This window comes from Maylandia zebra, linkage group LG17 (genome assembly GCF_041146795.1).
Source record: "Maylandia zebra isolate NMK-2024a linkage group LG17, Mzebra_GT3a, whole genome shotgun sequence".
Taxonomy (NCBI): domain Eukaryota; kingdom Metazoa; phylum Chordata; class Actinopteri; order Cichliformes; family Cichlidae; genus Maylandia; species Maylandia zebra.
The window spans coordinates 20,634,272-20,658,965 of NC_135183.1; the positions used below are offsets into that span (position 1 = coordinate 20,634,272).

The 24,694-nt window shown below is 39.6% G+C and overlaps 2 protein-coding genes across 8 annotated transcripts in view; both read right to left on the bottom strand.

Moving 5' to 3' along the window:
- Positions 1–224: 224 nt before the first annotated feature.
- kcnj8 (potassium inwardly rectifying channel subfamily J member 8) lies at positions 225–9,306 on the bottom strand. Its single transcript, XM_004566409.4, has 6 exons — positions 8,739–9,306; positions 7,317–7,465; positions 6,353–6,513; positions 3,263–3,402; positions 2,606–2,822; positions 225–2,456 (listed from the first exon to the last, which is right to left on the bottom strand). Exons 1-6 carry the CDS (start codon positions 9,083–9,085, stop codon positions 2,205–2,207), a joined length of 1,266 nt encoding a protein of 421 aa, XP_004566466.1. The 5' UTR covers positions 9,086–9,306; the 3' UTR covers positions 225–2,204.
- Positions 9,307–16,868: 7,562 nt separating this feature from the next.
- The window catches only part of abcc9 (ATP-binding cassette, sub-family C (CFTR/MRP), member 9), an 80,391-nt gene continuing 72,565 nt past the window's right edge, over positions 16,869–24,694 (bottom strand). For 5 of the 7 annotated variants that reach the window (XR_013093969.1, XR_013093968.1, XR_001167893.4 and 2 more), the window contains 5 exons: positions 22,309–22,412; positions 22,085–22,218; positions 21,600–21,662; positions 19,394–19,684; positions 18,803–18,937 (listed from right to left, as the gene is read on the bottom strand). Coding sequence is in view for 2 of the 7 variants with exons in the window: in XM_024805653.2 (XP_024661421.2) it covers positions 18,800–18,937; positions 21,600–21,662; positions 22,085–22,218; positions 22,309–22,412 (439 nt within the window). In the remaining 5 variants the exon portion in view is untranslated. Of the gene's footprint in view, positions 18,938–19,393; positions 19,685–21,599; positions 21,663–22,084; positions 22,219–22,308; positions 22,413–24,694 lie in introns of all 7 variants that reach the window. The other 2 variants (XM_024805653.2, XM_004566404.5) reach the window with 1 other exon arrangement.

The following is a 24,694-nucleotide window of genomic DNA, read 5'->3' on the forward strand; positions in this document are numbered from 1 at the left end:
TGAGCAGCTTTAGATACCAAGGCGTCTACATCACTGAGGACCTAACCTGGACATTGACACCACACAGCTGGTCAAGAAGGCTCAGCAGCGGCTGTATTTCCTGAGGAAGCTGAGGAAATTTGGTATGTCGGCCAAGATCCTAGAAGAAAAGCAGATCTTCATCAGTGTATAAACTGCATTAGTGAGTTTGTTATATATTTGTGAAAGACTGTCTAACAGTATAATTATGTAATCTTTTTTAATGGGTTTCTGCATTTGCTGCTCAGTGACAGACAGACAGTGAAACCACATTCATGTTTTGCATTTGCATCGTTTGCATACATAAGTATTTATTCTCAAACAACACAAAGACAACCATACATGAAAAATACACAAATCAGTACCATACGGTGAATGACTGCCATGACTTCTCATTAGTAGTGATTGTGAACTTAATTAGAAAATATTACTTAAGCAGTGCGTCTGCCCTTACAACAGCCAGGTGTTTTTGCATACTGCTGTTGTGATAATATAGCATGCACGGTTTGGACAGATTATGGAAATGAACTGGAAACTGGAACCAAGCGGAACAAGCAGCGATACAGTGAAGGCAAACATGTCAGTAATGCTGATGCGACAGCTGGTTGATTTCACATGAAACTATTTGTGGTCTCAAAACTGCCAACAGAGGATTGAGCTGATGGTGAAGGATAAAGAAGGACTCTGAATGAATCACAACACCTTTGCAGTAAACAGTAAAAGTGAACACATCCCAGTCTTTTCCCCCTCTGCACAGTGCACACCATGGCTACAGTAAATCTACTTCAAAGCTGGAATAATCTTTTATTTTCACGAGACATTAACATGCTGATTTTTAAAATAAACCATTAAGGTACAAAAGGTTCAATGCAACCTCTCGTTTGTCCAGAGTGAAATCTTCAGATTGCTTTCTCTGTCTGCGGATCATTACAATAAGTGGAACACATCAGCTGGGTCAGGGAGCGTCTCGTCTTCTGAGTGGAGAGAACTGGTGACTGAAGTTGAGACCAGGCAGGTCACACAGACAAACACAAAGGGTATTGTGTGTGTTTAAGAATATACTATTGCTGCTATTCTGAGTATCTGATGTGCAGCATCATTGAGATAAAGGCATAGAATTGCTAGTTTAGGTTAACAAAGAAAACGGGGGGCAACGACAAGAAAGACGGATTTAGACAATCTGCATTCTTTCTAATGGCCAGCAGGGGGCAAATCCTTTGGTTTCAGAGAAAAGTCCAGCTGAACTGAAGTCTATAGAAGTGATCCTGACTTCATTAGTGAGCTTAGTGAACACTTTCCTGTTAATTAATAACTTTCAGAGCTTATACAATACAACATGACAGTCATTATAGAAGTTAAGGACCGATTATGGTCACCGCATTGGTCATGTCTCATCCACAGCTCTGTTTTACAGTGCACAGGCATTCAATGTATTTTTCTAAATGATAGGGGAAGACGAAACCTCTGCATCAGTGGTGCTGGTGTAACTTAAAACCAGAACAAGCAGGAAGATTATCTTCCTATGTGTAATCTGTGACTCTCTGAGCTTGTGTACTGATGCATCACAGAAGTGATGGTCAAACCAATACAGTCGTCTGCAAACTGCCTGATCCATGTTTTATCATCCTTATGGACTCTAATGAGGACCATAATGTACAGAAGGAACATAAAACTTATACAAGTGATTGAGTCCAAAAACCCAAAAGAAAAGTGTTTACTGACGTCAGTTTTAAGGCTTTAGCCAAGATCTGGGAGCCAGAGGAGTAGCCCCCTGATGGCCATGAGAAAGAATGCAGGCTAAAGCCACTTTTGCACGTTTTATACCGTAGTGTTTCAGAATGAAAAGCGCTGTATGTCATTTAGAAATCAGTTTAAGCTCACACAACCAATTCTGCAGTTTCCATCCGTCTCTTATCTGTTTTAGTATCTGCTTTCTGGGTTTCTGTCAGCGCAGAGGAATGTTACTTTAACTGCTTAGAGATCACAAATGTAATCTGAACAGGACCCATTTTAAACCATGAACGTAAACACAGGGAACATTAACAGTGAACGTGTCGAGACACAAGTCTAGCTATGCCAGTGAAAAGAAGAAGAATGAGTCCAATCAGAGAGACAGATGCACCAACACCCAGGATCTTCCTCCCCACCAGGAAGAGCAGTGGAGCCAGCAGACGGTAGGCCTCATGTCAGGTGACGGCGTTCAGGTTCTGGCCTCCATCGGTTGGGGTGAAGAACTGGACTTTAGGCACGGCGAGGCCTGAGTTGTTCCTGCGGAGACTCCCGCTGCTTCCTGCACCTTTGCGCATGGAGTTGTTGCGTCTCATGGAGTTGCGCTTCCTCAGTGAGTTCTGGTGCGAAAGCTCACTCTTCTGGAGGGTTTGGATTAAGATGGACGGCTTCTCGTCCAGTTCCCTGGCACTGCAGCATGGCGTCGCAACCTGCAGGAGGAACAAGAGAACATTTTGCGAACATCTCTTAAACCAAGTTCACCAGTGGGAAGAGACACTGACCCAAATCAATGTTTTGCTGTGATTGATGATGATAATGAACAAAAGTCCACCAGGATCTTTTTTGTTTTAGCGTTTACCTTGACTGTGTTGCCAAATTTGGAGTAGTCGACAGAATACACGCCCTCCTCCTCTGTTACTATGGAAACGAAGCGGTGGCCCCACTGGATCTCCTCGGAGACGTAGGAAGTCCGTGCCTGCGTGGTTATGCCCGTCGTCTCCACTACTCCCTCCAGGATGACAATCACCTCCAGGTCGCTGCACTGCAGCTCCATGGCTGACAGGTCGTACAGCGGGCTGAGGGCAGAGTGGGGGGAGTCCAGGTTTAAATATCGGAGTATGTCAGAGTATGTGCAGGTGATACATGGTTTCTGTTTTAGTTGTTTATTTAAACTTTAAGTCTGTGTTTGTCCAGCAGGTGGCGGTAGGGCATAAACGAGTCTCATCTTGTTATCTCACACTCTTACACTGTTACTTTTATGAGTTTTCTTTTTCCAGTGATTAACTTTTAAAAAGAACTAAAGGTAAAACAATTACTTTGGATTATTTTTAAAGCAAAAGCAGCCAAATGCCAATATTCTCTCCTCTCTGCCATTTTCTGTTAATCATAAATCAGCCGAGGGGCTTTCTGGTTGATAACACATCACATATTATCTGTTTGTGTGGACTGTGGAGAGCGCAAAGTGGGGTTCAGTCAGGTGTAATAAAGCCACAGCCTCCATGATGTGTTTCTGGACCTGTTTTTGTCGATGATGTGGCAAATGATGAGCGGGGCGAGGAGGAACAGGCTGTTGCTGCCCACAGCGCTCTCTGTCTGCACGTCGATCTGATGGATGGGGATCACCTCCCCCTCTGGTGTGGTTGTCTTCCTCACAACCTGCAAGCAGACGAAGTGTAGTCCTAATTAACTAACAGCTCGATTAAACCTGAGAAAAAAATTGCTTTTGAGTGAATTCTGAAGTAATTAAGATAAGATAAGAGATAAGATAACCTTTATTAGTCCCACACGTGGGAAATTTGTTTTGTCACAGCAGGAAGTGGACAGTGCAAAAGTTATGAGGCAAAAATTAGAATACAATAAGAATAAATACAGTACACAACTGTACAGAATAGAATAAAATACTATATACAGTAGAATACAATAAAATAAATATACAATAAGATAAAAATAGAATACAAATACAAATACTATATACAACTGAGTAAAAATACAACGATGACAGAAAGGATTATTGCACTTAGTATTATTGCATATGTATGGATGTGTGTGCTTGATCAGTTAAAGTCTTTATTATGGAGTCTGACAGCAGTGGGGAGGAAAGACCTGCGAAATCTCTCCGTCCCACACCGTGGGTGCCGCAGTCTCCCACTGAAGGAGCTGCTCAGTGCTGTCACAGTCTGCTGCATGGGGTGGGAGATGTTGTCCATCAGGGATGACAGCTTAGCCGCCGTTCTCCTGTCACTCACCACCTCCACTGGGTCCAGAGGGCATCCTAGAACAGAGCTGGCCCTTCGGATCACCCTGTTCAGTCTCTTCCTGTCCCCAGCAGAGATGCTGCCGCCCCAGCAGACCACACCATAAAAGATAGCAGAAGCCACCACAGAGTCATAGAAGGTCTTCAGGAGTGGGCCCTCCACCCCAAACGACCTGAGTCTCCGCAGCAGGTACAGCCTGCTCTGCCCTTTCCTGTAGAGGGCGTATGAGTTATGAGTCCAGTCCAGTCTGTTGTTCAGATGAACACCAAGGTACCTGTAGCTGTCCACAGCCTCAATGTCCATACCCTGGATGTTCAGTGGTTGCAGTGAAGAATGCTTGTGCCTGCGGAAGTCTACCACCAGCTCCTTGGTTTTACTGGCGTTGATCTGGAGGTAGTTCAGCTGGCACCAGTCCACAAATTAAAAACCAACCACATTGTTAGACATATTAGACTTCATATGTAACTGATATCACCCAGGGCCTGATCCTGTTCAAGCCAAGTCCTTCAAATAAATCTTGGTACAACCTCAATTCATAACTCTACTCAGCTGTACTCACCAATCTGCAAAATGTTGCATATACAAATTGTGGAACAATTTCAGAAGAAAAAGGTGAATAATTAGAATATTTATTTTTCTATGTACAGTAAATAAAATCAAAAGATTCAGAGAATTTGGAGAAATCTCTGCGTGAGGAATGAGGCTGAGAATCAGTGCTGGATGCCCGGCACATTGCATTAATGCATGGGCTCTGGTCTGCTGAGCAACTAAAATCCTCCATCAGACTAGAATCAGACATCATTCCTGTCCCGAAGGTCTAGCAGTTTCTCCCCAGATGATCCCAGATGTTTACAGACTGTAGTTAAAAGAAGACAGTCTTTTCCAACTTTTTTGAGACATCCTATCAAATTAAAAATGAGCTCATATTTCTCTTATATTTTAAAATGCCACATTTGGTAAGTTTAAACACTTTCCGTGTCCACTGTGAATAAAATATGGATTTATCAGATTTGTGCACTTCACATAGCATCCCAATATATTTGAAAGTGGGTCTGTAGATATTTGGGTGAGATAGCGACATCGAGGTAAATAGAGTCAAGCTGAAGATTTCTCCTCTTGCCCCTGTGTCATTATATTTTTACTCCAGCCCCTTATTTAAGCTTTCCTTCTTACTAAGCTACTTGTTGCTTTATTTTGGTAGATACTTCAGTGATTAGAGAGGTGGGGTATATCATCTGAAGTGAAGAAAAGTACCCGGCTGATCATTTCTGCATTTTTGTAGTGAGTAATTACTAAAGTTGTGTTACATGAATAAATGTGGGTAACTTTCTTAGACTGGAGGTGCTCACGGAGATAAAACTGCCACAACAGCTCGACCAACAGATGAAAACTTAATCTGGTTAAAACGTCTTTCACATGTTGGTTCTTTATTCATTGAAAGAATAAAAAAAAAAGTCGCACTTCAGTTTGTAATAGATGCAACAACTCTGATCATCACATAAGAAAAAAACACTCATGTAATAAAAGTTTTTCTTGTGTTTTCAATAATTCATTTTGATGTTCTGATGGTTTATTTGTTGAACTTTTGTCTTGTTGTTACCTGGAAAGAACTTACGGACCAAAAGTAGATCAGGAAAGGAGGAATAACATTTAATAATAGACATTTTTAAACCCACGTTTGAGTTGCTCCGTATCTTTTAAAAATGTGAATATTTCACTGAAACTTTAAACAGAATTATTAGAACTGATCCCAAAGATCATTTTATAAAAGCATTATCTTTTGGCTAAAGACCCAAACTAAAGACCCACCTTTCTGACCCCGCTTTCATTTTTTTGCCTGTAAGTTTACCGGATTGAGTCACATCAAAGTTTTAATCTGTGACTCTGAAATTTCTATTTCAGTTAACTGAACAAAAACACAAAGTATTTATTGTAAAAAGATCTCTTGCAATACGTTCTAGGCCCACTAGGGGGCCGTGGCCCACACTGTGATTGGTAAGGGAAAGATTTGGGAGAGGTCTCATTTATATGTCTTAAATCTTTGGATTGTGGTGCAGTGCTGTTTTCTCTTTTGTTTTTATTGTTTAGCTATGATTTGTATTTATTTTACTTTGTGTGTTTCTTCTGATTTTTCATCTTTATTTCTATGTACATTTTATGAGTATATAAAATGAGTATGTGCAAAGCTATATAGGCGTATTTACAAAGTTTACATTTTCTATTAAAAAAAAGTGGCAGCTGACATTTTAGAGCAGCAATTAGCTGGAAAATGTCTCAGATTCATGTAGAAAAACACAAAAACATATGTTGAGCGAGTTTGATTTTACTGGTGGTTAAAACGAGAGGCTCACCTGTAACCTGACGGTCGCTCCAATGATCATGCTCTTCCTCAGATCCCCGATACGAATCATGAAGCACAGCCGGTTGTTCCGGACTGCGATCACGGCGTGGCGGCTGAAGATGAGCGTCTCTGCCCGACGGTTCGACTGAGCCGTCTTCATGAAGATACAGCCTGAGGAGGTAAAACTCGGCAAGGTTAACCTGAGCAGGTGCGTCTATGCACGCATCAGTACTTATAGGTCAGAATGGAACAAAGCACCGCAGTTCTTTTAACATGCCAAGAGTCAAAATGGCTTCACTGCCAGTGTTTGAGCGGAAATGAAGATGTCATCTGAACCCTTTTTCTTCAAGTTAAAAATGAGTCCTGTAACCTATCTGACCCGAGAGTCAGAATCATACATAATTAAAAAGAGGGCAAAGGGTCAAGCCGGAATTGTGCACTGTAGAGCCAGGCTGCTTTAAACCCGCAGGTCAGAAATGTTTTATGTTTCTTTTCGTCTCTTTCAGGAGAAATTTCACTTCAAAATAACTCAAAGGTGCTAAATTTAAAGACATCCAAAGTGCTTTGCTTCTCAAACAAAAGAAAACACTTTATCAGATATAGTTTTCTGGTATACTTTGAGCCCAGACCACCACAGCCTACCTGAGCACTGTTGCTGACCATGATCATCTTTTTATAGCCACACCGCATCCATGCTTACAGCAGGAAAATGTTTCATGCCACAAAGTTCAAATCTTAAACTGGTTTCTTTGACATGACACTGTATGATGCTGTCATGTAAACATGAAGCAAAAGTCTCAGAGAAATGTTTCCAGCAGCTTGTGACTCTGTGCATGAAGAATTAAAGCAGCCCTGAAGTATAAACAGCATCCAAGGTGACAAAAACTGAGCGAGGTTGATATTTCTGTATTATTTTAACCATCGATTTTCTGCTGATCCTTTTAGGTTTGAGGTAAACATTTCGTGCACCTTACCCAACATCACAGCATTGATGATGAGTCCCACAATGTTCTGCAGGATGAGGACGGTGATGGCAGTGGGACACTGCTCCGTTATCACACGTTCTCCAAAGCCGATGGTCACCTGAACCTCGATGGAGAACAGGAAGGCTGATGTGAACGACCTGCAGAGGGGGAGACAAGTTAAATCAGATATCCTGGGGGATAAACTATTGTGAAATATTCCTCTGGTGCTGCTGGACCTATCGCTTCATGGTTGAAATGAGCTTCACTGTGAAAGAAACAATGTAAAACCAGAAAAAAGGTAAAATAATTATTTTAGTTCAGCTCAGTTCACTCTTTTTCATTGAGGAGCACTGCGACAGCGCCCCCTGCCTTCCGCATCCTGAATCGCAACCAATTTCATGCACAATGGGCTTAACCTCTAACATCCAGGTCTTCATGGCTGATCGGGGTTAGGGATGGGGTCACAACCACCAAGCGGTCAAAATGCATGTGAGATACTTGATGTGTAAGGTCATGTTTCAAATTCAAATTTTTATTCAGTTTGATTAAACATATTACTAAAATGCACCCTAACCTTGGATGTCATTTATTCACATACATGTTGGATGTTGAGAAGTTAACAGGAAGTAGAGTTGCGGTCTTCAGATCAGGTCTGGTCAAACCCTGTTACTCACGACATTTGCTCCCCAACTACTTTTCCACAAGACTAATTCGTAAAGCAAGAAATGATGACAAACATAGAAAAAAACAGAGCTGACCTCCAAAAATACTTTTGATGTAATATTCATGAAGGTCTTTTAATCACTGGTGCGTCAATATTAAAAAGCACGTGAACAAGTCGATGTCCTGCAGTTGAAATTCAGATAAGATAAAAGTGCAGACGCTTCATCAGCAAATTCAGAAGAGAAAAAAATTTATGTGAAAAGGTTATGATGATTATGATTATGAGATTTAGGGAGTGTGAAAATAAAGCAGTATTTCAATGGAAGATGGAACCGCCACCTCAAGTGGTTCCCGACAATGGATTCTGATCATTTCCAAGAAAGAAGCAAAAGCAAATTTCCTATTTGCCTTTCTGTCTTCTCCTTCCCTGTGGTAAGGATTCATGGGGGTGAGGGTGGATGCGCTAACATGGAAGTGCCAAAAAACGTTTCACCACATGCGATCTTTCTGCTTCTGCTCTTTTATTTGCCTGAAATAAACGCAGCAGAAGTTCTCTCATTCCCTCTTTTTTCTCTTCCACAGTTTAAAAATGGAGAATGTTGGCGAAGAGAAGAGGAGGCGGGTGGGAGCTGGGAGGTTTGGATCAAGTGCAGACGGAGACAGAAAGAATTTCGACAGAGCAAAACTTGACGAATTTACACCAAACACACTTTAACAACCTCGTTTTCTTGGAACAGGTTACATGAAAGCACTCAGGCTTTTCCTTACTTCAGATTTTTTACGCAGTCGGTCATGTTTTCACGCGTAGGGTCCAGGTCTCCGTGCGCAAATGCCACCAGCCACCAGCTCATGGCGAACAGCAGCCAGCTGCTGACGAATGTCGTGGTGAAGATGACCAGCGTGAAGCGCCATTTAAGGTCCACCAGCGTGGTGAAGACGTCCTGCAGGAATCTCCCCTGTTCGCGGATGTTCTTGTGCGCCAAGTTGCACGAGCCGTTTTTGGCGATAAAGCGCGCTTTGTTCACGCGGTCCCTGAACACCGGCTTGCGGGGCATCCGGGAGACGAGCCCCGGGAGACCGAACTCCTCCGGGATGATGCTTTTCCTCGCCAGCATCTTCTCGTCCGCTTTCCGCTCCCGATGGCAAAGAAAACAGTCCTCAGTGCGTCTTTACGCACGGACGCAGCATGCCCACCCTCAGGGAAACGCTCAAAGACGAACGAGCAGTTATAACTCCGTCGCCTTTCGGAGATGTTTCGGACTGAAGGCAGCGCGCCGCCTCTGCTCTGAGCCTCTGAGGGCTGGGACGGTCTCCACTCTGCTGTTGACGCACTTCCAGAGTCAAGACCCGCTCGGATCAGAGCGCTGCTGCCTTCAGGCCCCCCTCAAAGGCAATGGGAAAGGGCAAAACCACCGAAACAGCCTGCTTTGGAAGGCCCTAGAATCTTTTTATCTTATAGGGTTTGTTTTTGTTTTTGTTTTTGTTTTTACTTTTTTGGCAGTTTTTTAAGCACTAAAACAGATGTCTCTTAAGTTCGGTCATTGTTTAACCCACTTCATCAAGAATGTGCATAAAGGGCTAATTTAATGCATATAAATATCAAAGAAACATGGAAAACAGTGAAAAGAAAAGTCGTGAAATTTGGACCATTATTTGGCATTTTACAGAGGGGAGGAGCTACTCTTGTCTGTAATTGTAGCTCTTACTCAGGTTGGAGGCGGTAATCCTAACCCTACCTTCATTTAATGGAAGCCGAACAATCGGACCTGCAGGGAACTTTAGTTAGAGCTGGGCACAAAGTCAGCACTTTCCCTGCTAATCTACATCCATGAAACCAATCAAACTAGACTCAGTTGTCTTTAACTGTCTATAAAAACCTTTATATTTACCCGTCTTTTCTATCCAGTTTAAATTTGTCAAGCCACAGGTGTTCTCCAGGCAAGCTAAATGTTCCTATGGGACAACCCCATACAGCTATAGGATGGTTGAGAGGTGGGTGTCGGGTAAAGTAAGGGCAAGATTTCGATTGTGCCGCTATAATTCATGCAGGTAAAACAAAAACAAACATCAGCTGTTGATAAAAACCAGTGTCCAGTTTGACTGGTTTTGTGTTTCAATCTGTAAACACGTCTTTTAAAATGAACACAAAAGCTCAACAAGGAAAAGTTTATTAAGAACAACAAAAAAGAAAAAAAAACCACCTGACGGCTCTCATTTTCATATATTTTCTGAAATGTGTGCAATTTCCTAGTGCATGTATTTGGATTTATTTTAGAAACAGTCATCAGGGGGCGCCATTTAGCAATTTATCACATCTAGTATTGAGGGTACCGTGACTCCTGGCCTGTGTCCTGAGGTAGGAAAGGTCAAGAGTTTACAGCCGTGAAAGCAGCCCAACAAAAACAAACAGCCTCACGTCACTCAAGAGCATTTTATTGTTATTACAAGTGTAAAAAAAGAAAGAAATCAGGCACACATAATAATAGCAGTTTAATATATATATATATGTTTAAACCCTTGGCTATACAGGCTACTACATACAGAATGTACATACAGAAAAAAATGACCATCTCCAAACTGATCTGTGAGAACGATGTCAGCATTTACGATGCTCTCTGTTAACAGTCAACTTCATGAAAGCAAGTAAAGCTCTCTGCATAGCTCCGACAATGAGTTACATGCAGTTCCCTTACATTTCCACCCGTTCGCTGTTTTTATGTACTTGTTTGTTCCCAGAAACTAAAACACACGTGAAACCTGTTCGAAAAGAGACATTCTTTGAGTGAAAAAACCTGTGCAAAGTGTAACGTGGAAAAATGGCACCACTGCTTTTTTGCTCTTGGTGTAAAATGTCAGCTTCGAAGACAAAAAGTGGTTTGGGGTGTGAGAGGATGAGTTTACAAGGCAGCCGTGTGCAGGTTCAGAACAGGAGCAGCATGGAAGCACAGCAAGGAAAACAAAGGATTTATGAGTGTGACGGTGGCCAAGAGCATAAAAAGTGCTACTGAACGAGGATCAAAGAACAGGAAGAGCACTCGATCGCTAACAGAGGAGACGGACGAGGACTTGGAAGAACTGCAGGGACAACAACAAAGACATTCAGTGTTACAGTTAAAGCTGTCAGGGGAAAGAAAAGTGCAGGCGAAGCTTGTGATCACCAAGTGTGACGGTAAACCTCACGTGTCATCTCGTTGTGTTATATTAAAACAACTTGTAAAATGAGAGAAATCACAAAGTTCAAAAGCTTAAGTGACAACTTCTTGAGATGAAACATGTAAGATATTTAAACAAGAAAAGGCGGAAAAATCATGTTTGGCATTCAACACTGTACAGTACAAAGTTTCAAATTTTAGTCCAAAAGCAAATTAAGTCTAATGAATATACAATAATATAAAGGGACAATAGCACCGCTCCCAGAAAGGTTAGAAAAGATATTCCAAAGAAATGCACTGAATGCTGAGCTGTAACTACATATTGTTGTGCACTGAAAATATCACCCAAAAGCTGAGACCTTGGCTCACGAGTATGATTTATTATCACTTAATTTGAGACCCGTAAGTGTTGGTCAGTCATTTTTATGTTTGAGAGCACAGGAGTGGCAGCGCAAATGGATTCACTGTGATGGCAATGAGCTGGTTTCCTTTGGGTAACATTTATATTTAAGACATTTTATTTTTATTTTTATTCAAAAAGCCTGCCTATTAATTAAATAGCCATTCATTGATATGCATGTTGCGTGTGTTTTTAACTACAGAAAGGGACGACTTCTGCTGTTTATATATGAAAACTTGCATTGTAGTGACAGTGATAAGGAATCTTGACTATCTCTATTATTTGAAACCAACAGAAGCAAGAACCATCACTAAATTGCTTATTAAATCTCAAAATGATTAAAAACACAACAGTTCCCAAGCACATTATGAAGCGGTTCCATTTCCTGTCCCACTGCACAGTGAACACTGTCAGGCACGTTTCTGTGGCATTTTTCTATTATTGTACATTATCTTGTGATGATGAGAAGTTTTCTTTTATCTGGGAGATAACAGTCATAATTATGAGATACTGTCTCCCAAATATTTTTCTTTCAATGCAAAAGAAAGGACTCTGGCATCTCTGCTGTGTGTTTGATTCTTTGTCCACAAAACCCTCCAAGAGCATCAGAAGTCGGGCAGACAAACTTGGCTCACAGGTACATCTCCGGCCCCCAAAGGTTCTTATCTATGTCAGATATTGTGATGCCATTACATTGCCTAGCAACCACCTAGCAATGGACTAAAATAACATTTACACATGTACAACAGCTCACAACATCATCCTACAGTTTAAATTTCAGGAGACCTGATCCACACAAGTTGAATTATACATGCCGAGCGAGAAACCATCAATAAGCTTTTTTAGGATTTCAGTTAGCCAACATTACAACTTTTTTGTATAGATGAAAGAAATGATATATCAAATGTTCATTTTTCATTTTTAAAGGTGGCTTATGGTTATGAAGATGCATGTAAAATGCCTTCATAACTCTCCATGCAGAGACAAAGTGTCTACCTCTAACAGGATTTCCAGCAGAAAATGAACTCTCCTAGTTTAATGGACACTTTAAACAAAGCTCCATGAAAACATTAAATCTAAATCTACTACACAATGCATTGGACAGAAAACAAAAAGTGTTAGCTAGGACTTCCAAGGAGAATCCAATCCGTCTGATAAAAACAGTGAGTGTGTTAAAGTTTCATTATTTAAAAATAAAAATATATAAAAACATGTTGATATCAGCCCATCAAAGAGATGGAGCAGTTCCCATATGCAAAAGCTCTTTTTTTTTTACTATATGGACTCCTCTTTATGTTCACCTTGTGAATGCTAAATTTCACTCTCTAAAATTCACTCTCTCCTATGGGCTCTAATTTGGTTTCATCCGATTTATTACCAATGTTGCATTATTAATGTGCAAAATAGAGATTGATGTAGCTCTAAATTTCAGCCCCTAGAACTGATTATTAAGTTACTGCAAGTTACTGCTCTTCCTCAGTAAAAAAAAGAAAAGACATCACTGCCCTCTCAAACATCCATGAAGCATCTCTGGAGTTAACGGGAGGCATGCTGGGTATCTATTGTCCCCGAGGATAAAAAGTTCAGCAAAGCATGACCGCAGACAGACAGCAGGTTCACTGGCTGCAGGCCGAGCCGTGACACCTTACAGTGTTTGTACTAATGGAGGCATAGACGTACAACTGATAGAACAGGGAGGAAGGAGAAGTAGGCCAGAAATAGAGTATCCAGCCTTCACTTGGGAAACTGCTGTTGGTATTTTGTGACGTCTCATTTTTGGCATCTCGTGAAAAATGTCAACACATGTTCAGTCAAAGAACGGCCACAACAATCAGCTGTGTTATTTATCATTATAAATGCATTCTTAAACTGGTTAATAAAACCATATGATTCCATCAGCTTTGTCATTTCTATCAGTGTTACCTCTATGGCAGAACTTAAGGTCAAAAAGTAGAGTAGAATACAAAAGGGTTGATTTAAAATCCTTCCACTGCGTTATTCAGAAAAATAATGGCCAAAGAGCCAACAGTCATTTTTAAAAAGGATTTTAAATACATTTAAAAATTCTTCCATCATTATTATTGCATAATACAGGTGCCAGTCAGTATAATATGGAACGCCAGGACTGCCATAATGAATTAATTAAATACACCATTAAATAATTAATTAAATGTGGCAATAATTAATTAAAATTGGAATTAATTAATTAAATAAATAGTTATGACACATTTAATTAATTATTTATGTATTTCACATTTTAATTAATTATTGACACATTTAATTAATTAATTATTGACACATTTAATTAATTATTTATGTATTTCACATTTTAATTAATTATTGACACATTTCATTAATTATTGACACATTTAATTAATTATTTAATGATATATTTATTTATTTCATTTTGGCAGTCCTGCCGCCTGGCTCTCATCATGAAATAATTTTATCTGTCAGCCTCACCCATCAAACTCAGGGGGCGGGGTTAACGCTGATCGAGTCAAAACCATTGCTTTGGCCTGGTGGCCATTGTTTCTAGCACACAACAACCGGCATGTGGAAGCTAACAGAACTGAGCTTTGAAAAACCCTGTTTGTGTGTTACCAAATACCGTTTTAATATTTTTTTAGCCGAGAATGTAGTGGTTTAATCTTCATGTGTCTGGTCGGTTTGTCAAGATACAGCCTCTTTGCAAAAGTGTTTCGATGATTTCGGAGATGTCTGCCCAGTCTCACGGCAAAGCGTGGGATAGACCCGCTCGCCTCGCAAGCAATCCCACCGACAAAGCGCAGGCCCCGGTACACAGCTGTAGTAACCCCCGCTGACTTCTTTTACTGAGGTTATATTTATCGGTGTTTTATTTCCTGATGTTCTTATGTGTCCTACGTGTTTCAGTCGCCAATTCTGAATTATAACTAACATTAAAAACATGTTTAAGGAGGAGAGAGAGCAAATAAATCTGTTTAACATCTGATCTTTGGGTTTTTGTTCAGTAATCAGCGTGACCTGTGTATAAACACATAAAAGAGATAACGTTGGTGTTTCTGTCATGTAGTAACTGCTGGCTTTAACTGTACAAAGGTTGTTCGACACTATGAAACACATACAGACTTCATGATGTTCGGCTAATATTTTTATTGTGAATATTAATCATGCTGACCTCGCTCTGTACACCACGCAGCGAGGTCAGCATATCCACGATATCCTCAGCTCCATGAGTTAACACAAAGTTTCCCAGCTGACTATCTAACTGCCAACTATTCCAGAGACGTGAAAATATACAGCATAAAGAAAAGTGTAAGAGACTCAGCAGCAGATTAGAATAACAGTTATACATTTAATAAATCACCAAATGAATCCAAGAAACGAGCAAACCTGTTCCGACAATTTGAATTTGTATTCCCTCAGCTGCAGACTCGCTGCTGTTTAAATGTTTGAAAAGGAAGATTAGATATAAAAAACGTCAAACATAGACTCAGTCTGCCTTCACATTTGATATGAGGCCAGCACGTATAGTGGCCTCAGCTATTACTGAAATACACGTGCTATATCATAAACTATGATATAAACAGGGAGGTCCTATTAACATGTTTAGTTTTAAAGGATACCTTCCTGCCTTTAGTCTCATTCATGAGCAGTATTAGTTTTCTTCTAACATCCAGAAGTCTGCACGATGTGTTTCATAGTTTGTAACAAGCCTTTGACAGGTAAACATAACATGACCGAAAAAGAAAAAAAAAGAAAAAAAAAAGAGAGAGAGTGTTGACATAAGAAGAGAAAATGCTCTCAATTATGGAGACAGACAAATGGTTCATTTATGTTTGATGTGTGTTTATTCCTCCCTAAATATCGTCGGTGAAGTTCGCCATGCACGTCAGATTTTCCTGCGCATTTTTATACCTCTGCCAACAGAGAGAGAAAAAAAATCACATTCTAACAGACAGCTGGTGCTTAGAATACAGTTGAATAACTATTAAAAAACAGATGATATTTAGATGATAGTTCAGTCTGACACATGTGCCAGTGAACCATTAAACGTCTGTGAAACTATGCAGTTATGAAACGTAACTTTAACCTCAGCCAAACCGATTTGCTCAGTTGTAAATAAAACAGCGAAGTAAACGTGACCCGACAGACAGAACCTGAGTGAATGAAGTCCAGCGTTTAACCACTGAGAGCTAAAACTCAGCTGAGGTTTGAAAGCTGTGTGCCGGTGATTGGACATCAGCCGCTGATAAAGCTGTTCGCCTATAAAGTGCTCTGTAAGGAAACAAGCTCCAGCAGCTCTGCGCTCGGGGAAAACACTATATTTACTTATCTTGTGCAGAAAAATGCGCTGACATTGCGTTATATCGAGTACCGGCTGCCCAGTTAAACTGTGACTATCACCAGGTAACTAGGCGTGTTTCTTGAATTAGCAGCAGGTGTTAAACAGCTGACAGATGAGGAGGAGGATGCATGCAGGTAAACTGAGGGTCTGTTGAGCTGATCGCTGGTTTCGTGAGAAAAATGTCAGCTCGTTCTTTATGTTACAGAAGCACAGAGACACAAGACCAGGCGGAAAGAGACGATCGTTCGGTGAAAATGAGAATCTGCGAATGCAACATGTGGAACACGGAGAGTGGAATATGTAAACAAACCGGTTAACGTACCCCCTGGGTGCACTCTGCATGCTAACTGTTAGCAGAGCTAGTGAAATCTCTGAAAACATCTGAGCACTTTTGCAAACATGTTCTATGTTGACAACCTGACCAGACATACGTCGCGACATTCGCGGCTAAAACACTGTTAAAAGTGTAGCTGGTGACAGAAAAACGGGGTATTTTAAAACTACACCACCACCATTGCTGCTTGTGATTTGATCTGCATTCTGGGATAACTGGCTGCCCCAAGTCTACACAAGCAATCGATTATCTAGGATCGACCTGTTTTGACTTACTTTACACGGCAACCAATCAAATGTTAGAGAAGCTGCATGGGCAGCGTTAACCCCGCCCCCTGAGTTTGATGGGTGAGGCTGACAGATAAAATTATTTCATGACGAGAGCCAGGCGTCAGGACTGCCAAAATGAAATAAATAAATATATCATTAAATAATTAATTAAATGTGTCAATAATTAATGAAATGTGTCAATAATTAATTAAAATGTGAAATACATAAATAATTAATTAAATGTGTCAATAATTAATTAATTAAATGTGTCAATAATTAATTAAAATGTGAAATACATAAATAATTAATTAAATGTGTCAATAATTAATTAATTACATGTGTCATAACTATTTATTTAATTAATTAATTCCAATTTTAATTAATTATTGCCACATTTAATTAATTATTTAATGGTGTATTTAATTAATTCATTATGGCAGTCCTGGCGTTCCATAGTATAAACAGAGGTGGTGCATGATCTAAAAAGTAACAAATATTTTACACAAGATAATTAAAGACTGTAAAAATTCTATTAATATGAAACAACACTTCTGTTCACTCTCCAACTATTAAATCTTTACATTTTACACTTTTCACAGCCTCAACACCTGAAATAAAATCTCAAAGCCATAATTTATATTTAATAAACTGTATGTATTTCCTGCTGTCTACAAATCCCATGAAAAGACCAACAAACACAAGCCTCTGTCTTAATACTCTAACCTAAAAACCTTTCAAATCCATTTAAAACGGTGTAAAAAAATGTGTTAAAAAGAGGTAACAGTGCATTTGTTAAGGCAGGTAATCCATATTCGGTGCTCTCAGAGAGATTTTATATAAATATGGTAGTTATAACAATAATGATGTCATGGCTTTAGCATTATCTTGACATTTTATGGAGCCAAAAGCTATCAGCTAGTGCTTATTAGCTTGGTTAGAAAAGTGCATCCACAAGTTTAATCAAACATAGAAAAATCTGCTCATCAGATCCAAAAGGTGCCAAAGCCATAAACATGGGTGAGATGTCTAGTTCTAGTTCTAGTATTGCCTAACTTTAAACATATATGCAATTTAAATGGGTCGTATAGTCCTAGACACCTATCATATGGCCAACTTTGATAGTTTGATTCTTGGCTCATTTAGTCTGCATGTCAAAAGTGAGCGAGATGCTGAACTCCAAGTTGCCCCTGATTCATTTGTTTTGTCAATAGAATTGAAGATTTGCATTGGAAATGTTGACTTGTCTTGGCAAGTTGTGTCTTACTGCCAAAACCAACACGATTCAAAAGGAACAACTTTTACTTTGAAGGTGAACAGTCGTCATTTACCGTCTTCATCACATTCCTCACAGTTTCACTGCTGCACAACCTGCAACCGCAGCAATCTGATACAGACCAAAGCAACCACAGAGGTTTTCAGTGCAGCTCCGTACACCTCTTTCTGGCCGATTTTACCTAGCAACTGCAGGCAACCGATCTGAGATACACGTTTTTCATCAACATGTTCATTTCTTTTGTGAATTTAGACATTTTGACACAGGATCTGTGGAGATTTTTCGAAGCCAGCATCAAGTGGCCACAACTGCAGTTTTTAAGACTTACTTTTTTGTATTTGTGGTTGCATTATTTAGTATACATATTACATATTTTATAGTAGGTTTGGTCATTCGTGGGATTTACTGGCAATAAGAAATGAAATAACTTTGCTTTTTATCAGTTCTTTATTAACTATTAAGTGTTCTCACTATTCTTAGTCTTAGAGCACAGGAAAGATATGCCTGGCTGCCCATTTTGATACTGTGAGCTTCACAAGCATTATATTTATTGCTTATTTTCTTGTTTAGATCTTGAGAAAAATTTGAAAGTCAGAAAAATAACTTTAGATTTTCTATGAGACAAGTGAGAAAATATATTCATTTGTAGTTTGCATTAGCCATTCATCACATATAAGATATATCTTTATTATTTCACTTTCCAGTCCAAATACTAGTAATGTTGTGGTTTGTGTAATTGGGTTTTCTTAAATTCAAACAAAATAAAAACGGGATGAACCAACCGATGGACTCATTGATTAGCAAGCCTACCCAAAGCACCTTCTTTTACTTCCTGACTTCTTTAGTACGACTTCTTAAACCCACTGACTGACAGCTGACCCTGTCTCCATTTGGTGAGTGCACAGGGAAGCTTCTCCTCGTAGAAACAGTATGTTACTGGCTTCCCTGCAGTGGGGTATTCTCTCAGAGGGCTGTTCACCTCAACAAGAAAGTAATTCAGGTAAAAAAAAATACAAAAACAAAAAAACCCAAGAAACTGAGCAGGTTGTCAGCCGTTGGGTCCCGCGTGTCCTACATGTCAGCTTTGACAAACGAAGCAAACATCCCGTCCTCCTGCTCCAAAAGCGTCTCAGGTTTGTCGTACTCCATGATGTTGCCTCGCTTCATCACAATGACCAGATCAGCTGTTAGGATGGTGTGGACACGGTGCTGGAGACACACAGGGACGACACAAAACACAAACATAATAAGTCTAAGTGAAATGTTTTGTTTTAAAAAAATTATAATATGTTTTAAGCTAGTTTTGTTGGATCAAATGAAGGATTTGGTAAGAATTTTATAGACTGATCAGCTGCTTTAAAAATTAAAATATGCGGACTCTTCACAGTTTTGGAGATGATGTTATTCTTTTTGGAAGAAATGTCCAAAGACCCATTTTATTGATACAGTCCAATTTTCCAGGAACCTGCTGAATGAGATGAATGTAAAGCATCTGAACCAGTCAGCTACTAAAAATACAAATTCAGGTTTAATTCTAACTGAATCCCTTCTCAATTTTTAGTTTGGAGGACAAACAATGTCACAACACTGAAGACTGTCGTCAAATTTGCACTGCATCCACAAGGAATATCTTTAAAAGAGCATGCAGTATTTTCTTGTACCAACCAGGCTGTCAGTGGCAGTAAAGCTTCAGCAGACCCAGAGTCAGACGTCAGCTGTGGCTCAGCCAGGAAAAGAAACAGAAACAGGCAGGAAAATGGAAGAAAACAGGAGAGACCGAGAGTCAGCTGAGCCAAAGTGGTCTGTGTTGATCCGGGTCTACTTGTGAGTCCTCACTAGCACACTGAAGAGGCTCTCCTCCTGTGCTAGCAGGTTGGGACCAGAGTCACTTTCCACCAAGATCCCTGAGGAGAAGACCAACACCTGCTCGGCATCCAAGATAGAGGACACACGATGCTGGTGGCAGGACAAAGGGAGATGAAGGAGGACAACAGAAAATGTAGTAGATGTAGTAAAAAAGAAAAAGTGAGAAAACAAAAAAGAAAAGGAAGGAGGTGGGGGGGGGGGGGGGGGGATTTGGGGAAAAAGTAGAAGGAGACAACAGATGGAAAAAGAAAGGAAAGAAAATCAGAGCAGGATAAGACAGCAACACAAAGAGACAAAAGTCAGAAAAAAGGGAAGCATATAAATAAAAGAACCGGACAAGAGGACTGAATTTAAGTCACTAAATCCATAAGGAACTATGTGTTACAAACTGTTTATGTGTGGGAAAGGCCATTAATAAAAGGCACAGATAAAGGAAACATCTGTGGGGTAAATAATTTAATGATAGATGAACATAGAGCTCAGTGCAAAGAGAGCCACATATCTGCATCTATCTGTACAAACCTCAGCTGACCTCAGCAGTTTTTTTTTTTGCCTCATTAGTAACAACAACAGGATAAAAGACTGAAGGACTTACTGCTAGGGCTGCTCGATTATGGCAAAAATGATAATCACGATTATTTTCACTGAAATTGAGATCACGATTATTTGACGATATTTATTTAACCCTTTAAGACCTACCATAGAACCAAGTCCACCAGAGCTTATATTATTTTTTTACATGCTGTAGTGCCATTTGTGGGAGCATTTCAAGTTGCTATACATCAATACAACTGTTATAGCCCATATTTTAAAAATGTGTATGTATTAAGTCCATAGTAACTACATTAATTGCAAAAAAGTGCAATAAACTACAAAAAAAATTGAAAATCGTTTTTGTTTTTTTTACATATATTTCTACTTGGAGAAATTTAAGAGGCTTATCCCTCAAAACTTTAAATACAAAAAAGTTGCAAAAAATAGTTTACAACAACAGGAAATTTATTTTGAGTGTCTTCATAGTTTTATTTGTGGAGATACAGCAATTTTTATATACTGCAGGAAAAACAAAAAACAATCCTATGATGCAAATTTGCAAAGAATGTGCATGTGCATCAAAATAAACTATTTCCAGCAGTGCAATTCGAGTTCTAAGGCCTACAAGTAAAAAACTATATTTTCCGCGAAAATGATGTCACTTGCGATAGTTCGCGTTGACGTCTTTTTCAATGTGGGAAGTGTTAAGAACAGCTGATCGGATCGGCAAAGCGTGTTTCTGGAATATTATGTTTTTGTTCCTGCAAGCGCTTTTTATGCAATTTTTGCAAAGCTATATGTGGAAGGAAACCGTGACCTAGGACAAGCTGATGGCATAAGATGTAAGTACAACTCCTCTGGTTTCATATGGAAAAAAAAATTTATTGTGCTAGCTTAGCGGTTCAGGTTCTACAGGGATTTAAAAATAGTTATACAAAACGAGCATGCTGCTCTGACCGGCTTTAAAGGGTTAACAATAACAATGTATTGAATAATGACTTTAAAAAATAATATAAAATAGTGTGCAAATACTGATAACAGTGCAAATGTTTGCAATAAAAGAAATAAATGAAAAATATAAACTTTGCAGTGTTGCTCTGTGGTGCAGCTACGACACCATAGCAAAGTTTACACACTGTGTCTACTTGATCCACGTCTGACTCCGCGAACCCATAATGTTTCCACACCACTGAAGTTTTTTTTTTTTTTTTTTTACCTCTCTTTTCAACCAACGGCAGTCCACTCCTCTCCAAATAACTTCTGCTTAGCTTTCCGAGCTTCCCTCGGGTCCTCTTAATTGTTGTGACGCGTGTTCGAAATGCAGAGCAGTGCGCTTGATTTGCCACACGGAGCAGCGCGAGAGTAAAGCATGAGGGAGGGGCTAATAATCGGCTCAGTCATTTTTAATGATCGTTGAAAGCCCAGATCGTAATCGTGATTAAAATTCGATTAATTGAGCAGCCCTACTTACTGCGATTGTTACGACTGTTCTGTCTGCAAACGCCGTCATCACGACTTTCTGTAAGATGTTCTCCTGCAAGACAGAAAGACGAAACAGAGAATAGAAACCATATCGTCAGGTGAGGAAGTGGTGAGCTGCTGTAAACGTGATCCAAAGTAGAGCGAGGCTAAAATGGGGCTGTCGCGATGCAAACTGCTTTGCAACCCACCTCCAGTCCAGTTATATGTATTTCAAGCTGTTTATGATGTCATGTCTCTCTTTACTGATGCCTTAGAAATAACCTGTTTTAACTAAAATTCTTTCATTCGTTCATTTTCTTTGCTTGCCTTGTTCATTTTTTGCTTCCTTCTCTAGTATTTTTGGGACAACTGGGGTTACATAAGTAAAATGAAACTGGCTGATGATAACATTTAATTACTATCCCACAAATATATCTCTATTAAGGAAAAAGCTTCTGTACATGATTGCACGAGATGCCATGAATAAGCACACACCGTAGCCATGTCTATAGATGCTGTGGCTTCATCCATGATGAAGATGCTGCTCTTTCTGACGAAAGCTCTAGCCAAACAGAAGAGCTGCCGCTGCCCAACGCTGAAGTTCTCTCCTCCTTCTGTCACGACAGCGTCTAAACACAAACACATCGATCAAGTACTCTACTTCAAAACCGACTGTTGGTGCAATAAGCTGCATTCTTTCTCGAGTTAAGTTTGCGCACCTAGTCCTCCAGGCAAAGCTTTCACCATGTTCTTAAGCTGTGCGATCTCTAGGGCCTCCCACAGTCGATCGTCAGTGCACATCTTCTCCGGATCAAGATTAAACCTGCAACAAGTAAACATCATTAACACAAAAAAAGCATATTTCTACCTCTCATGGACTGACCATAGATTTAATACACCACCTGCAGAGGCTGATAAAGACAGTGATGGACCCAAGACCAACAAAGACATCACAAATCACGAATGTGAACTGTTTCAGCAACTTTTACTGTCTTTTTAGTCTTGGGCAGCCAGGAAGGAAAGTGAGTCCTTTAAATGAATAAAAATGCCAAAAACACATCGAATGACTGATCAGCACAACACTTGCACGTTATGCACTTTTGCTGCCATTTCTATAGAGAGTCTAATGTCATGAAAAGAAGAAAAAGAAGAAGAAACATTCGGGAGCATGAATGGCTTGCTTGCTGGCCTAAGCTTTGCCTAATCCCTGTTTTGTTTAAATGAATTATATTTAATCTTATTTCATAGTGAGGACAACTGGCAGAAACTGATCCAAAGAATTCAGCCTCGGTCCAGTCAGTCTTTTGCCCAAATTACATCCAACATCATCCTCTTCTTTGGATGTTTCTGCCTTCTGTTCTGTTCTCTGTCAGGATGATCCCACACTGCTTGGGGATCTGGGAAGGCCGATCCATGACTGATAGTGTTCCACTGTGTGTTTTTCTATCCAGGTATTATTTTACTGCATTAAGAGTGTGTTTGGGATCGCTGTCACACTGAAAAAATAAAGCTCTTGCCAATCAGATGCTCCCAACACCACTGACCTGTAGTCGTGTTTCTTACAGATAATCCTTTCAGAAACTGCTCATCTGCTGCTTGACCTTCTAGTTCTTCTTCTGTCCCCAAATGTTTGAAAGACACATAGCACACCATGCCAAGATGAGAAAAATATCTATAAAAATATTTTATAGATTCAACTAAAGAAATGGCCCACGCGATGTGTTTTAGTGACAGGCTGTTAGTAACAAAGTGCCTAAACATAAATGTAAATTGGTTCTTTGCTAAGTTGTCTGGTACTGTATGTGTAGACACAACACTGGTTCATCCCTTCAGTTAGGTGTCTTTTATGTTTCAATGACTAATTGTTCAGTCCAAAAAACCCCAAAATGTTTCTCTGAAAATGATCAGGTACAAGGACTGGATTCAAAATGAGTAAAAAAGCAGCCAATGGCTAAAGAAAAGCTTTGGAAGACCTTCAGAAACACAATTTGTTATGTACATTCAGCTTCACCTTCCGCATTTTAACATCTTGCATGAATATACGGATGCACAAGCTGCCATAATGTTCCATATAACTCTCAAATGATCTTTTAGTCTTGCAGTAGACAGATCACATGTGTGTGCATTTTAAAATGTGATGAACAAAATGTGCATTTGGTGGACGCTACAGCTGATGGATCATTTCTTGGCTGCACTCTGAGCACAAAATATTCCAATTATCTAAACAGGACGAAGCAAAAATATTACTGACCTTTTCTAGATAGATGGAAAATGGAAATTTAACTTAAGACCCACTTAGTTAAATATGCCAAACAAGCAAAAGACGTCCTTGGATGACATCAGTGTTGTCAAAAGACCACAAAAGAAGTCATCCTTTTATGTCTAAATCTGGCTGAAAAGTGAAAAGTAAAAAAGGATTTTTTTTTCAGGCTGCTCATTACTTGGAGTAAATCTAATGTCAGCCATTCAGCAATAGCATAATGAGCAGTTTTCTGTTGATTATAACACCAAAAAATGTTTAACTGGTACAGCAATCAAGCTGAAAACTGAGTTAAATTTGGCTCTAAAGTGAAGGTTAGTACTCGTCTACTCTTCATACTGCTTGTTTAAAAAAATTCAAAAACATCTTCATATTTTTATACATTCAATTGACAGCCACATAAATCATAAGTCAAGTTGACACTGTTGACACAAGTTGAATTGTCAGGCGCATGTCTTCAACAGGTTTTTGCAGAGTGGGCTGCAAGTTTGGAAGTTCGGGCCAAACAGGAAAAAGAAAGCAAACAAAGCGGTTTTAAATGATCATTGTTAAGATAAATAGAAGTAAAAGGCACTGAGTTCTAATGTTAAATAAGGAGAGACGAGGAGAGAAGGAGAAAATGGTAAAAAAGAAATAATTAAAAAGAAAGCTGTTCTGTTTATCCTTGTTTTGTGAGATGTTTATACTTAAATCTATGTTTATGAGCTTAATGCTCATAAACATAGATTTAAATAATGACATCGGCACATGTACAAGCAATCCCTGTGGGCCAAAAGCTCAATTTCAGGCATCTGTTTTTACTCTTGTCTCTGTATGCTGTTTTAGAGAGCTGACATCCCTAACAT